At 37.1% G+C, this 14,167-nt stretch overlaps 1 protein-coding gene across 4 annotated transcripts; it reads left to right on the forward strand.

Moving 5' to 3' along the window:
* The first annotated feature begins 2,761 nt into the window (after nt 1–2,761).
* Nucleotides 2,762–13,462, forward strand: LOC149551139 (kinesin-like protein KIN-13B). 4 transcript variants are annotated; one of them, XM_089786709.1, is made up of 14 exons: nt 2,762–2,803; nt 2,931–2,973; nt 3,589–3,786; nt 3,883–4,095; nt 6,623–6,823; nt 7,099–7,206; nt 9,820–9,897; nt 10,022–10,107; nt 10,283–10,438; nt 10,561–10,863; nt 11,038–11,256; nt 11,346–12,228; nt 12,353–12,418; nt 12,588–13,462. In XM_089786709.1, the coding sequence occupies exons 3-14, from the start codon at nt 3,652–3,654 to the stop codon at nt 12,774–12,776; spliced, it is 2,637 nt and encodes an 878-aa protein (XP_089642835.1). In that variant the 5' UTR covers nt 2,762–2,803; nt 2,931–2,973; nt 3,589–3,651; the 3' UTR covers nt 12,777–13,462. The 4 variants fall into 4 exon arrangements, with proteins under 4 accessions (XP_089642835.1, XP_089642833.1, XP_089642832.1 ...); XM_089786707.1 differs by having other exon boundaries at nt 2,787–2,803; nt 3,595–3,786; XM_089786706.1 differs by lacking the exon at nt 2,762–2,803 and having other exon boundaries at nt 2,830–2,973; nt 3,595–3,786.
* Nucleotides 13,463–14,167: the final 705 nt, after the last annotated feature.

Raw genomic sequence — 14,167 nt, forward strand, 5'->3', positions numbered from 1 at the left:
CCCTCACCTAATATCTCATCCAATGGAAGAATTTACTAGTTGAAGAGGTCACATGGGAGGATGAGGAGTTCATTCAAAAGAATCTACACTTGGTTAGCATTGAGGACAATCCTTCTTTGAAGAGAGGGGGCATGCTACACCCTTAATATTTGTGTATATAGGGTTGTGAATAGTCAACTTGTGGCTATGTTAATCCTCAATTAAATCATGTTATCATTATTATATTATTATTTAGGTAGGTAGGTCGGCCTAGGTGTTATGTAGCGTAATCAGGTATATATAGGAGGTTGTGAGTCTTATTTTAGCATCATATTGTGAAGTGTGTTCTCATTGGAGACATTTAGAGGTTTACCCCTTGAAGTGGCCTATTACTCTCAATTATAGTCAAGTATGTATAGAATATTTCATATTATCTCTTCCATTGTGCAAGTTATTTCATTATAGGTGGCTATATAAGGGTTTGCCTAGGCCAATCCCCTATTTTGATGATTCTTACCTCCATGGATAACTACTATAACATAAATAAAGCGTGCCATGCTCATGAATCTAGAGTATGTTTAAATTGTTGTGAGTCTACACATATAAATGTAATGCAAAGAACCCCCCCAATGTGATAGAGTAGACCCTACATGGAAATGCAATCAATGTGTGATTGAAAACATGTAATAAACAAAAACCTCAAGCTCAAATTTATAAATACGAGAATAACATGAAATCATACCAAAACTAAGAGGTAGAGTACAAGCCAATCATTATTTAGTCATCTCCTAGTCATCACCACAATCCTTTTGAAACTTCATATTGACATCTAATGCTTGACATGATGAAATACTTGAATAACAGCTTGATGGAGCCTTGAAACACAAGTTTTTGCTTCATGAGATGTCTTTAAATTAGCAATTCAACCTTGCAATTGCTTTCACCTTGCCAAAATGAAGTGTGAAGCTTGCTCTTATACAAAATTAGAGGATAAGCTTGGGAGAGCTTACCATAGATCTTAAATCCCCACTAGAACATTATGACCAAATCCCCATCTTAATTTTAGCCGCATCCTTGGGGAAAATAATGCCTCATTCCATCTGATTATATCTTAAATTAGGACCAAGGGTCATGAACAATTGAGGGATGCCGAGTTATGATGTACAACTAATTTCAAGGTCAATACAAAAGACACATGCCATAAATGGTACAATAGGGCCTAAATAATGAGAAAAAATATTAGATTAGAAGAATAATAGAGAAACACACTTATAAATAAGGGTTAACCCTGATTTTAAACAAAGTTAAATTGATAGATGACACAAATTTTTAATTAGGTATCCATTAATTCAACATGAAGTCCTATTATGCATGCCAAAATAAAAACACCCTAAGGAGGTGCTAAATAGTCATACAATTATACAAAACAATTAGGTGCTTATGATGCATGACGATACTTTCCTGAATAATCCATTTTTGAAAAACTTATTTGTGATATAATTAAACTATGTGAAATTAATACGCTAGCCCAACAACTCAAAGCTCAATTTTTTGATACACCAAACCTCCCTATAACCAATTAGACAACTTGCAATAAACTCTCTACCACACATCACATTCAATTCAAGAATAAAACCCACAACTTGGACTACCTAGAGTGACAACTAAAACTGAATGAACTGAACCGAAGAGATCTTTACTTGTAGTGTTATTATTATTGTCTTTTACCTGACCAAAACTTTGATTGTCATGTTATTTTATACCAACACACATAATTGATCTCTAATGACCCCAATATCGTCTTAGACAACGTGCAAAAGGCCCTCTACCATACATCACATTTAAACCAAAAATCATACCAACTTAAATTGGCTAAAACAATAACCAAGACCAAATGAACTAACCATTTATGATATTATTGGTATTATCTTTTACCTAACTAGAACTTCGATTGTCAAGTTATTTGATACTAACAAACACCATTGATCTCTAATGACCCTTGATCTCTAAGACAATGTACAATAGGTCCCCCACTACACGTCACATTTAAACCAAATATCGAGCCCGTGACTTGAATTGACCAAAACGATAACCAAAACCAAGTAAACAAACGCAATATTTATGATATTATTATTATTAATAATTGTTAAGTAAAACTTGATTTTTCAAGTTACATGATATTAACAACTATCATTGATCTCTAACGACCCCACCTATGTTTTCATATTTTAATGATGATTATGCCGGCTAGATGAGTAGCATTCAAAAAGACAAGAGTGACGGCCCCATTGAGAGGGATACCTTTACAAGAACAAGGACGCTCCCATTTTGAAGCATTCAAATACATATTTTTTTCCTCCATAAGACCAAAATAATTCAAAGTCAAATACTCAAGGAAATCAGAACATTTCTATAGAGTACAACTTTTGAATTATTTTCCAAATTAAAAACCAAAAAATAAAAATAAAAATTCAATCTGGGAGCGCGCGGGAGCGGCAATACCGGGGATGGGCCCACCGTGCTTTATCCTACGTGGCAGGGCCCGCCACGTGGACGACTCATATGGGCACTATTTAACGGCAAAATAATCCACTTATATATTTTTGCGCAATCCAGCTTCCTAGAATACGTGTAGACAGGTTAAGAAAACCCATCGGAGATTTTCAGCCGTCCGATTCGACAGAAGATGCACGAGATATATGTCCTCGATACAACGGTCAAATTGCTGGTCAATTTGATTTTTGAGTTAACTTGAGCTTTTGAAAGGGTTTTGAGAAATTGAGACCGTTATTAACTTTGGTTGAATCGATTAGCCTAGTCCTTGGTAAGATCAGTTTTGATTTTACACTCGTCCGTTGGTTTCGAATGTTTGAATTTTGTTTTATATACCTCTTGATTTAATATTAGTCTAAATCAGAATTTGAAAAAGTAAAACTTGGCCGTCTGAACAGAAGAGGAGGAGAACGATTTTGAAGAATGAGGAATGGGAGGAAGGTGTGAAGGATCTTTACTGTTGTTTTATTTATATGCTCAAGTGGAATAATTTCTCTGCCTTCTTCCCATTCTAACTGGAATTTTATTATTGTTTGAATCCTCCCCTGAATCGAAACGAAAAAAAGGAATTGGTATTTGTGCCCATATTGTGGTTTTTGATTTGGGTTGCAGGCTTGCTAAGTTTTTTGGGTCGATTGGATTTTTGTTTCAGAATCAGTGCCTGACCGGGGCAAAACGTTTTTGTCTGCGAATGAAATTTGGGTTTTCAAGAAAAAAAACGAAATGAGCGCAGAAAGTTTTCATTGTATGCAAATAGGGTGGATTGGATTCATTTAAGGGTGTTAAAATCTGGTTCTGAGTATATGGTATTTGTTGTTTGAAGTTTGTGTACGAGCGAAAATTCTGTGGGTATCAGAGGATCGTTGTGTCCTTGTTACGTAAAAGTCACATGCCGTACAAGCTTTAATTGTCTGAGGGTTGCTTTGTTGTGTCTATCGATAGGCGCTCTTTATTTGTCTTGTGTTTTGGGCTTGCGTAGACTGATTGGTAATTGTGATTGGAGCTGTTTTTAATCCTTTATTTTGTGTGGGTGGGTTTTATAAGTGTTTGGATTAGTTGTAGGCTTCTGCACGAGGGATTTCCCAGTTATCCACCCATCCCCAATTCAAGAAGCAGACAATGGGAAGGCAAATGAATCAGCCGATGAATCATCAGGAAAACAGAGCAGGGGAGAGCTTTTCTAGTGATCCAGTGTTTGGGAAATGGTTAAATTCTACTGGCGTTCAGCATGTTTCAGCTTCCACAAATTTACAGGTTGGTGTACTCATCTTTGAAAAAACATGGTTTCGCTAATGATAATAGGTTTGTTTCAGGTTTCTGATAGAATAAATTGGTAAATTCGTGGTTCAGGACTGCACAAACTATGGCGCTCAGAACAGGTCTAGAATGTTTAAAACTAGCAGGAGCGTTAATGGGACTATGGATCTCTATTCCGAGCCTTCGACTCCTCCACTTTACTCAAGGTCTTCGAGTCAGAGGAACACGGAAGGTGGACTGTCTCCGGGTGAATTGAGTCCCGGGATTTTTGATCTGCACTCAGTCGATACGGAGCTTTTGCCCGAGGTAAACTTCAAACTTTTAGCAGTACACATCAGTTTTCCACATAAAAGAGACAGGATGATCTTCAGACCCAGTTATTCTGGAGCATCTACCAAAGTCCATTTGCTTGTTTAGACGATTGTATCTAAGGGAGATGAGGTGCATGCATGTTGGGTGCCTTCCATTTGCCTAGATATGTTAGGGATTCTGTCCATCTGTTCAGATATCAAACCAAAATAAAGTGCATAATTTCTCTACGCAGCATAGGATGTTCATCATGCCTCCAGAACTAATATGTGATGTAGTTTTTCTTCTTTAAAAGTACGATTGATTTGTTTTGAGGGATTTTCCTTGAGGATTGAAGAGCCAACTGGTTGTGGCTTTTGGAAATACCCATACCTTTTAGGCATCACCTACTTCATCTAGCTATTTAGCTGGGGAAAACATTCTTCCTATGGAGGTGAGACTACCAGGATTTACTTTGTGCAAGGATTGGATTCCTCCAACAATAAATTGTAATCCCCGGGTCTCGTCTCTCTGTCACTAATCGTTGAACTTGTTTTAAGAAGTATTCTCAATATTGGCATGAGATTGCTATCAAGATTCAATTGTGTAGTTTTTGAGTCACATCTACAAGACCAAATCTATGGGGACCAAAATCAACAGCAAAAGTGTGCCTTACAAACGCAACAACAAGTCACAAGGGTCATCATAAAGCCTTATGAAGTTTCTAAATCCTTTTTGATATGTCAGATCTTTTACTATGGCTCTCAATAGAAACTTTAATGTGGCCAGCCTCACCTCCTCGAATAAGGCAGTTTGGTTGTCCCATCTCAAGTTGTCTACATTATTGATATGGATGTTACTCTAGCATGCACACTCCATTATGCAGTGCTACTCCGTCTCTACCACTCATTTGTTGTGAAATAAGCATGTTCTTATTTTCCTCTCTTCGTAAGGTATTGTTTATCCGCTGGTTTTGCACTTATGATGATGTGAGTCAGTCTTTAACTAGGCCATCTAAACCATTGCCTTCCACTTAATTTGTACTCCAGTGTATGCTTTTTAAGAGTAAGTTAAACTCTTTCAATGAATGAATGAGGGAATTTTAATTATGTCCACGAGACCCAATGGTCTAATAAAATTAGCACACTTTCAAATTCTTTTCCATGCTGGTTCTTCTGTTATGAATATCAAGCAAGAAGCTCACTGTTTTGTGAAGCCTTGTCTCCTCAAAATGCTCATTCAAACTGTCCACCTTCATGTCGTTATCAAACTAATATGGACATCTTTAATAATATAACTTCTTTTACTGTGGATCTCAATGGAAAAATTGTTGCTTTGGCCATCCTCACCTCCTCAAATAAGGCAGTTAGGTTGTCCACTCTCAGGTTGTCTTCATTATTGATATGAATGTTACTCTAGCCTGCACACTTCATTATGCAATGCCATTCAGTCTCTACTGCCCATTTGTTGCACAATAAGCACATTCTTATTCTCTACTCCTCCTAAGGTATTGTTAATCTGCTGGTTTTGCACTTATGATGAGTCTATAACTAGGTCATCTAAACCATTTCCTTCCACTTAATTTTTACTCCAATGTATGCTTTTTAAAATTATGTTAACTCTTTGAATGAAGAAATTTTATGTTCACAAGACCCAGTGCTCTAATAAAATAAACACATTTTTAAGTTATTTTCCATGCTGGTTCTTCTATTATGAATCTTGACCAAGAAACTCACTGTTTTGTGAAGCCTTGCCTCCTCAAAATGCCCAGTCAGACTGTCCACCTTCATGTCATTATCAAACTGATTACGGATATCTTTGATATAGTATGTTTTCTTTGAGTTTCAACCAACTCCCTTTGTTCACATGGTATTCCTGAATTTTTATAAATTCTTTTACTTTTATATATCCTCATGAGTGCTTGGACACTCATTCGTATTAAAGTCACCTGCACGGTAATGACTTGTTTATTCATCCACTTGTCACTCTGTTTCATCCACTTGTTCTTCATTATATTTCTAATTTTCTAGTTCTTGCTTTAACACCATTGTGAGCCTTCTATGGTTTTCCATGTTTTCAATCTTTTATATATTTATTTTAAAAGTGCCCATTTGGCACATGAATCTAATACAGAACTGTTATTTCCCGTTAACTCTTTCTTAGTTAGCATCCACAGCTGGATCATTTATCAGGGCTCTATGTCAATTGACCTGGCAAACCTTAGTATGGATCTACAAATTTATCATACAAGTCCAATCATTGCCTTGATAGAAGATGTTATCTATGGAATACCCTGTCAATTATTGTTGAACACTAATTTATCATAGGCTCTGATAGGTCATGGAAGAGATTGCCTTTATTGTAGAAGCATATTGCAATGTATACAATGAACTTACTGTAATTTCATTTTCCTAACTTTAGTTCTGTTTATGTAGCTACTGAAACACAATTATTTAGGCCTTGCTTAGTTTCACTATAGAAACAAACACATAACCATTTTCAAGTCACCATCTATTGCCTCTGATGTAAACTCATTTCTGTACAGGATTCCTTATCCGGTCTCAATGACTCCAGCTCTCCTCTCTTTCCTGTAATGGAAAGGGATTTTGAAAATGATTCTGATGTGTTTTCGTCAGCTAGCAAGCAACATGGTAACAGGTTAAGGTTTCCATCAGATAGCAGCCAACTTCAAGCTCTTGCTACTGACAAGGAGAAAGCTGGTCCAGGGGCTAAAATAAAAGTTGTGGTAAACTGATTATACATTCAATAAAATTAGTTTGAACTATCCAATAAGTTAAATAGATAGAAATATTCTTTTTATTTTTGTTCTTTCTATATCTTTGTGTCTTTTCCCTGATGATGCTATGTAAATATCAATCATTACCAAACATTTAGAAAACATTTACCAAGCTAACCACTGTGCCTTTTGTTTGCCTTTTGTTTTGTTGCAATTGTATATTTCTGTAATCCAAGTTCAAATGGCTTGAAATAACGCAAAATGTACTGTTGGTTGCTTAACAGGTCCGTAAAAGGCCTCTTAACAAGAGAGAAATTTCGAAGAAAGAAGAAGACATTGTAACCATTGAGCCAGATTTTGCCGCTCTTACAGTTAATGAGACCAAGCTTAAGGTGTGTCTTTAATTTATAATTGGTTTTCTTTATAGAAGCTGATCTTATTTGCTACTGTTAGATAACATCACTAGCTGATGATGTCAAGGGTATGATAGTTGATACTCATGTGGCAAGCTGTCTCCATCTTATCTTTAATTTTTACATTTTCTAGTTACTATTGGATATATGGCGATTTTTGTTTGTTTAGAGCCCAAGTGCCTTATGTGATCTGTCTAGATGCATTTAGTTGTGTTGGTCTCTATTTGTTCCATAGATGATCTTAGACCATTTACGGATATCAATTAAACACAAATCATCATAAACCATCTGGGGATATCAATGAGCTTAATCCATACTTCAACCCTTAAAATGCTAATCTTATTCTTTTTTATGGTAAAGCAGAAATTCTGATAGCTCATGATTCTGAAAATTAAAATACACAACATTTTCCATTTTCTATTTTGTCTGCCAAATAATATATATATATTGCTACCAAGGGTAGCACCCATTTCTTACTAAGACAAAATTGATTACATAAAGTGTGTGCCGCAAGATCTGTACAAACTAGGATCTGTACAAATACTAGAAAGACAAAGTGGACACCTGAGGATGAACACCTTGTGCCAACCTGAAGACTAAGACAGTAGGCCAAGCAATCTAATAGAAGATGTAACATCAATCAAACATGATAAATGGAATGAAGAAAACTACAAAATTTTGTGTCAAGATTCCCACAGAACCATCCATGACAATAGTCAAATGGAAGAGCCCTGTACAAAACTGCCACATAGATGGAAACCAAAACCACTAGAAACCCCAAGTGCACAGAAAAATCTAGACAATCCATAGTAGAGCGCACAACATTTGTCAACTAGGAGATGCATTTAAGTGTGTCGTTGATCAAGGCCATTTAAGCCCTTGATGAACCACTCAAGAAGCATCATTTTAGTCCAAGGGAGGCACTTGCTTCCTTAGAATAAGGTAGGTGCAGATAGATAGTTGTTCTCCAGACAATGCATATTCTTGGCTCCTTTGTTTGTAGCTTTTCCTTGCAGTCTTCTTCCTAATTGGGTCAGTGTGGATGAGCATTGCAGTTGATTGTGTCACTGTTCCAGGCTTGATTATATCCAATTCATCCATAGAAAACTCAAGCTCCTCATCCGTAGAAACCTCAGGAACCACCACTGTGGGAGAAACAACCCCCACTGATCCGACAACTGTCGCAGAATTAGAAGGGATGGAGTTCTCAGCTGGAAGTGTAAAGATTTGAGGTTCAGTCATATCCCGATCATCCTTGCCCATATCATGAACTAAAGCGTTCTTTGGCTCTGCAAGTTCAGTGTTTGGAAAGGGACAATTGCCACCCCAACCACCTAGATTATGATTATGTTCATGGATGGGGAACGACCCCCTTTTGCAGGATTTACCAAATTACAAACCTTCGTAGGGTCATGCTTCTTTAGAGTCCATTGTTGAGCCAATGGAGCCGCACATGAAACTTCGAAGTGTTTGTGGCTTTTGCACCTAAGATAGAAGTATTTTTGTTTAACAATTTCCAGTTTCTTGGTTCAGCACCCATAAGACAAGACTAGTTGGATATCCATTGATATTTGGTGGATTGCAAAAACCCTAATACGAGCACAATGGCAGGAGCCCCCATCCTGCATGTCAACCTCGACACTTGACCAAGGGCAGCACCAATATGAGACAAAACTTGGTCAGATCAAAACTCCAAAGATAAGTTATACAATTGAATCAAAGTTGGCATCAGGGCATACCATCTCTAGGGTTGAAACTAGGCTACCATTTCTGCACAAAAACTTATTGATCACCAAACAACCAGTGTTGTTGGATAACCTTCATATCCATCTCCACGGAATTAAAATCAACAATGAAAAATTGTTTGGACAGGAAATTGTGAGTAGATATCTAACCTAGATCAGTGTTGACCTAAAACTCGGGCAATGACAATTGTCTGCTCCAAATTTTAGATATCCATATCAATAATGTCTGCCACATCGTATGCTCAACATTCCCAACCCTGATGGTGCTGGCAGATTTGCACCCGTGAAATCTGGCAGAGACATTTTTTTAATCCTATATATATAGGTGTTTTCTATTTTACTCATTGTGTATTTCAAAATTTGGCAACATCTTATGCATAATGATTATTTGAAGAACATGGGGCTTGCTCATGCTCTTCATCATAGTTTGAAGACTCTTCGGACTCACCATGACTTGCGAGTCATGTGGCCTGCCAAATTGACTCACCCAAGGACTTGTGCATGAGCCGACTCCTGATGAGTCCAAGTCAAAGACTTGCAGTTATCAGGACGGATTCTCAGTGCTTGCTGAAAATGCCAAAACAGATTCAAAACCCCTTTTTTCTTTGTTTTTTCTTTGCCAAGTACTAGCCGAGTAATTGCCAAGTCTTGATTGAAGTCCTAGTTTGTGCCGCCAAATTTTGCTCTTCATAAACGCAGTGCAACTTATGTTATTTATATTCTAGCTAAAGGTTTTTTAACATGTGTTCTTTACAGTGTCACTGAACTCAATGTCTTGGACATGCTGGATTTAGTTTACTTTAAATGTTTTGAGATATCTAAGATCTTGGGTATGGTTGCTCCACAGGTGGACTTGACAGCATATGTTGAGAAACATGATTTTGTTTTTGATGCAGTCTTAGATGAACAAGTTTCAAATGATGAAGTAAGCCAACATCTCATCTGAAAAAAAATTACTGTTTGGGATTATGTTTTACAAGTGACTTGAGAGTAGATCCATGTACTAAATCTTATTGAAACATGCATTTAAATGTCATACTCTTTTGTAGGTGTACCGAGTCACTGTAGAGCCCATTGTTCCAGCAATCTTCAATCGTACTAAAGCAACTTGCTTTGCATATGGACAAACAGGCAAGTCTCTATTCCATTTTATATCAATATCACAAGTAAATGATTTTGTTTCTAGAGAACTGCTAAATACCATAAAAGCTTGTAATTATACCATTAGTAATGCAGCCCAGTTTATACTGTTACCACATAATGATGATATTGGCTTGTATTAAATTATAATATGGATATGTTACAGGCAGTGGAAAGACTTATACAATGCAGCCCTTGCCACTAAAGGCTTCTGAGGACATTTTGAGATTGATGTATCAAGTTCATGCAAACCAGGGTTTTCAATTGTATGTTAGCTTCTTCGAGATTTATGGTGGCAAGCTTTATGATCTACTGAGTGAAAGGAGGTCTGTTGTCTGTAAAATGATCTTAAACTTTTGGATTGTATTTATCTAGAGCTATTCTTGATCAGGTAAATACTATTTCTGAATTCTTTTCCTTAGGTATACTCTGTTTACTGTACATACAGGAAGCTCTGCATTAGAGAGGATGGAAAACAGCAAGTCTGTGTTGTTGGTCTGCAAGAATTCAGAGTGGATGATGTAGAGACTGTTAAGGAATTCATTGTAAAAGGGAATGCTGCAAGGAGCACTGGCTCAACAGGAGCAAATGAGGAATCCTCACGTTCTCATGCAATCCTTCAACTTGTCATTAAAAGATCAGCTGATAGCAGCGAATCAAAGCCTGCTCGCTTAGTTGGGAAACTCTCCTTCATAGATCTTGCTGGTAGTGAGCGAGGTGCTGATACCACTGACAATGACCGTCAAACTAGGTTTGTAAATAAGAATTTTGGTTGATTTTGTATGTGTGTTTGTGTGTGTGTGTTTTGGGAAGAAATATTTGTGAAATGTGCAATCATTTATCAGATAAACAAAATTCTTACTTTTCCTAACAAGGATGAGGTTTAATCTAAACCATGCTACTGGCAATTCATTATATCCTGCAGAATGGAAGGAGCAGAGATCAATAAGAGCTTGCTGGCATTGAAGGAATGCATACGTGCTCTAGATAATGATCAAGTTCACATTCCTTTTAGAGGAAGCAAGCTAACAGAAGTCTTACGGGATTCATTTGTTGGCAACTCACGGACTGTCATGATATCCTGCATTTCTCCAAATTCAGGCTCTTGTGAGCATACACTGAACACACTTAGATATGCTGATAGGTGAGATAATTTGCAGACTTCAGATATGAAGAAATGATCTCAGATCTTGCTTGATGTTAATTATTTGACTAGATTTTTTTTTTGTACAGGGTTAAGAGCCTCTCAAAAACCAGTAATTCTAAAAAGGATACAATGTTGTTGAGAGAGTCATCTACTGCTCCTTTTAGTCATTCATTGTCAATGCGAGAGTCCTATACTGCTTCTCTAATGTCAATGAGAGAATCATCCTCTGCTGCTCTCACTCAGCCATCATCAATGTTAATGAGAGAATCATCTACTGTTCCTATCACTCAATCATTGTCAATGTCAATGAGGCAATCATCTACTGTCCCTCTCTCCCATTCATTGTCAATGTCAATGAGGCAATCATCTACTGCCCCTCTTTCCCAGCCATTTGCAATGTCAATGAGACACTCATCTACTGCTCCTCTGACCCAGCCACCGCCAATGTCAATGAGACAGTCATCCACTGCCCCTCTCACTCTGCCATTATCTTCAGTATCACCATTGCATTCTCATAAAGCTCCTGAAAACAACAATAGATCAGACCTTCCAAGTGATCGAAATAAATTTGGCTGGAACAAGCAGTTGGATGGAGAGAGCTATCAGCATTTTGCAATGGATCATGGTCCTCCAATTGGAAGGGAGGACAACCAGATGGCTTCTCGTTATGCAGATACTAGAAACACCTGTACTAATGCTCTTTGTAATGGTTTTGAGTCTCGCACTACACAGGAATCAGAAAAACAAGACAAAAAGGTTTCATTACAAAGTATTTTGCAGGGCAAATCGGATAGGTATCAGAGTCAAAATTTTAGAGACGAGACAAAAAACAGAAGTCCCAATGTAACTGGTGACAGGAGGCAAATAGAGGCCTCTGGAGTAAGCCATACAAGATATAAGTCAAAGGATGCAATGGACTCAGATATGGATATATTGGATCCTGATGAGGAGTTCAATGTCATACTTAAGGTAAAGTGTTTATAAGTTCATTGCACAAACCTTTCCTAATTCTCATACTCACAATGGTATTATGATTTTTTGTTAATTACAAGGACATTTTCATATTCTAAGAGTTACCAATCCTAAATGGCAGGAGGAGGAAGATCTTATGATGGCTCACAGCAAACAAGTTGAAGACACCCTAAATATTGTTAGAGAGGTGAGTTAGCTTTCCAACTTGCCCTTCGAGAGATTAAATAATAAAAAGGCACTTTCCTTGTAACATTTGATGACCTCTTGAAGGTGTTTTCCTAAAGCAGTAATTTTTTTAATCTCTGAGGTTTTTATTGTGAAATAACAAGTTATTTACCATTGTTCACGTTATGCAGGAGATGAATTTGCTATCTGAAGCAGATCAGCCTGGAAACCATATAGACAAATATATTTCCAAATTGAATGACATTTTGGCGAGGAAAACTGCTGGAATACACAGGCTACAAGCTCGATTGACACAGTTTCAGAAGCTTCTTGATGATCAAAACATTTTGACTTCTTCAGCTAGAGAGAAACTTGGATGACATTGTTGAGAAAATTGTAAAAGCTACTTGCTTTCTACTATCCATATAAGCACTGTAATTGCTTATACAGGACATGAACTCTGTAGGATAGCCGATTGATAATGTATATCATGAATGTGTTGACAATGGGGCTTCCTGAGAGAAAGGACTGGATGCCATAGCTACATATTAATGGCACTATAATTTAACAGTTTCAGAGTAGTGTGTGCTATTGCTGCACCCGTGCTATATTTTTATGACTACAAATATATAGTTGAATTCAACAGAAAAAGTTAACTATGTACAGGTTAGTGGAAATATTGATTTCTCACATTGAAGCCTTCGTCAGATTTGAGTGATTTGGGTTTCTGAAATATGTGGAGTTGTGGTTTTGAAGGAGGACTTTCAGGCCTTTGTCAGATTGGGTAAATTGGGTCTTCTGAAATATGTGGAATTCTGGTTTTGAAGGAAGGGTTTTGAAAGCTGCTGTAGATTTGAGTTATAGGTGATAGAACTCATTATTTATATGTTATATAGAGTGGCCATTACGAGGGGCTGGTTTGGATGTCCAAGATATTCTTCACAAAAAATGACACCAAGGCCTATCAGAATAAATATTTTTTGCTACATTGTTATTCCTTGTTACACTGTTGGCTGCTGTTTTCTGCTTTACGATGCAATCAATATAAGCAATGTGTTTGGCAGTATCAGTTGAGAAATATCATTTATTTCTTTAACAAAATATGCTTGGTCATTCAATATGTTTTCTACAAACAGGTTTTTAATTATGCAAAAAAATTGAATCCAAATAATCTATTGGCCTTGTAAACAATCAATTGCTAATTGGTGCATACATCTTTTGGATAACAAAAATGAACTTTTGTATATAATTGTTTTAACAAAAGACCCCAAAAATAAGAGTTAAATTTGTTAGTTTGATGATCAACTCTCATTTGATGAGTAAAACGGTTGTGAGTAAAGCCTTTTTACTTTCACATTTGTCTAATGTGCATAGTGGAGAATACAAGAAGCAATATTTGCTCAACCACTAGACTTATAACACAGGAGACAGTTAAGCCATGTCACGAATCTTGAAGGGGATAGTTGGCAGTTAGTCCAACAATTCCCCCCTCAGCGTTACCTGAGGAGATTCAAACTTGTGACCAAGCTCTGATACCACTTGTTACAAGCTAGAGTTGCCATTGCACCAAAAGATCAACCTATTAATGCCCGATACAACCACTAGACTTATACAACATAGGAAGCGGTTAAGCCATGTCACGAATCCCGAAGGGGAAGGATGGCGGTTAGTCCAACACACCATGGAGAATACAGAGAGAAATGTATAAGGGATTGTGAACGAAGAGTGATTTTATACAATGGATGTTAGGATTAACTATGAACAAGAAATA

The sequence above is a fragment of the Cupressus sempervirens genome, chromosome 6 (genome assembly GCF_028749045.1).
Source record: "Cupressus sempervirens isolate cs-2001-9-10 chromosome 6, ASM2874904v1, whole genome shotgun sequence".
Classification (NCBI taxonomy): domain Eukaryota; kingdom Viridiplantae; phylum Streptophyta; class Pinopsida; order Cupressales; family Cupressaceae; genus Cupressus; species Cupressus sempervirens.

What these genes read in the sequence shown, in the direction of transcription:
- LOC149551139 (XM_089786707.1), top strand. An exon ending in ATACGGAGCTTTTGCCCGAG is followed by an intron (nt 4,096 to 6,622) that starts GTAAACTTCAAA and finishes ATTTCTGTACAG; the next exon opens with GATTCCTTATCCGGTCTCAA. An exon ending in CCCTAAATATTGTTAGAGAG is followed by an intron (nt 12,419 to 12,587) that starts GTGAGTTAGCTT and finishes CACGTTATGCAG; the next exon opens with GAGATGAATTTGCTATCTGA.